Here is a 935-nt window from a genome sequence, read left to right as displayed (position 1 = left end):
TATCAGAAAGAACAGTGCCCTGAGGCACCTGTTGTTGTTTTCTTTTGTTGTTCCAAAGCTATGGGTGAAGTCTATGATTCTGGGAAATGGGCTTTGTAGAGGGGAAAAAGAAGAAGAAGAAGAAAGTGAAAGCATTCTGGAAAGTGAAATTAATGTTGCAAAACACCTCTTGGGGGTGGGACCACTTGTGCAGGCAGCGTGCTGCTTACTTCACAGCATCAGGAGCCATACTCAAGACAGAAACGGTGAACAGCGGATCTGCCATACAGCCACAACTATGAACTCAGTCACTGCCTTCATTGCCTGCCTGCTTATCCTAGGTGCACAAGGTACTGTGAAAAAAAAAATTTTTTTCCTTCTTCGTTTCTTTTTTTCCCCTTCATCCTGTTTATGGATATTTTGGCTGCTGATCAACAGGTAATGCTCTTGTCTTTTCCTACACAGGACAACCAGCCAGCAAATCTAATAAATGCAAGTGTTACAGTTACATTGGCAGGATCAGCCCAAAGCTCATCAAGGCTGAGCCAGTGATACACTACCCAAGTATCTTCTGTCCACATACAGAAATCATGTGAGTCCACAAGATCATCTGAGGCATGATTCTGCTGTGTTCTCCAGATCCTTTCTAATACACCTCTTTTTAAAAAATCTTTCAGTGTTACCACAAAAGCAGATATGAAGAGGTGTGTGAGTCCAGAGTCCCCACTTGGACGACACATTCTAAAAAATCGTACTTACTAAAACTTACTAAAAAAAGTAAGTCAGAATGACACGCACGCACAACTCTGTGTGAAGATGACAAACTAAAGGTCTGTGTTGCTTGTCACTGATAATCTCACTTGTTTCTTCAGGCAAGGGAGGAATGGAGCTGTAAAGATCACGACTGCTGGTCAGAGTACTGCTGCGATTTAAACAATACACTGCACAACCTACAA

General features: G+C 42.4%; 1 protein-coding gene across 1 annotated transcript; it reads left to right on the top strand.

Annotated features, from left to right (window-relative positions):
- Positions 1–219: 219 nt before the first annotated feature.
- On the top strand, positions 220–730 carry LOC106632764 (C-X-C motif chemokine 10; the record flags this gene model as incomplete). Its single annotated transcript, XM_014331313.2, is given in 3 exon segments — positions 220–329; positions 445–571; positions 657–730. Coding segments are annotated over 3 exon segments (253 nt in total), but the record flags the coding sequence as incomplete, so codon positions are not given.
- Positions 731–935: the final 205 nt, after the last annotated feature.

The sequence above is a fragment of the Haplochromis burtoni genome, unplaced genomic scaffold, assembly GCF_018398535.1.
Source record: "Haplochromis burtoni strain Fernald_Lab_line unplaced genomic scaffold, NCSU_Asbu1 Contig_1956, whole genome shotgun sequence".
Taxonomy (NCBI): domain Eukaryota; kingdom Metazoa; phylum Chordata; class Actinopteri; order Cichliformes; family Cichlidae; genus Haplochromis; species Haplochromis burtoni.
The sequence above is the reverse complement of the archived record's forward strand: the minus strand, read 5'-3'. Positions and strand labels throughout refer to the sequence as shown.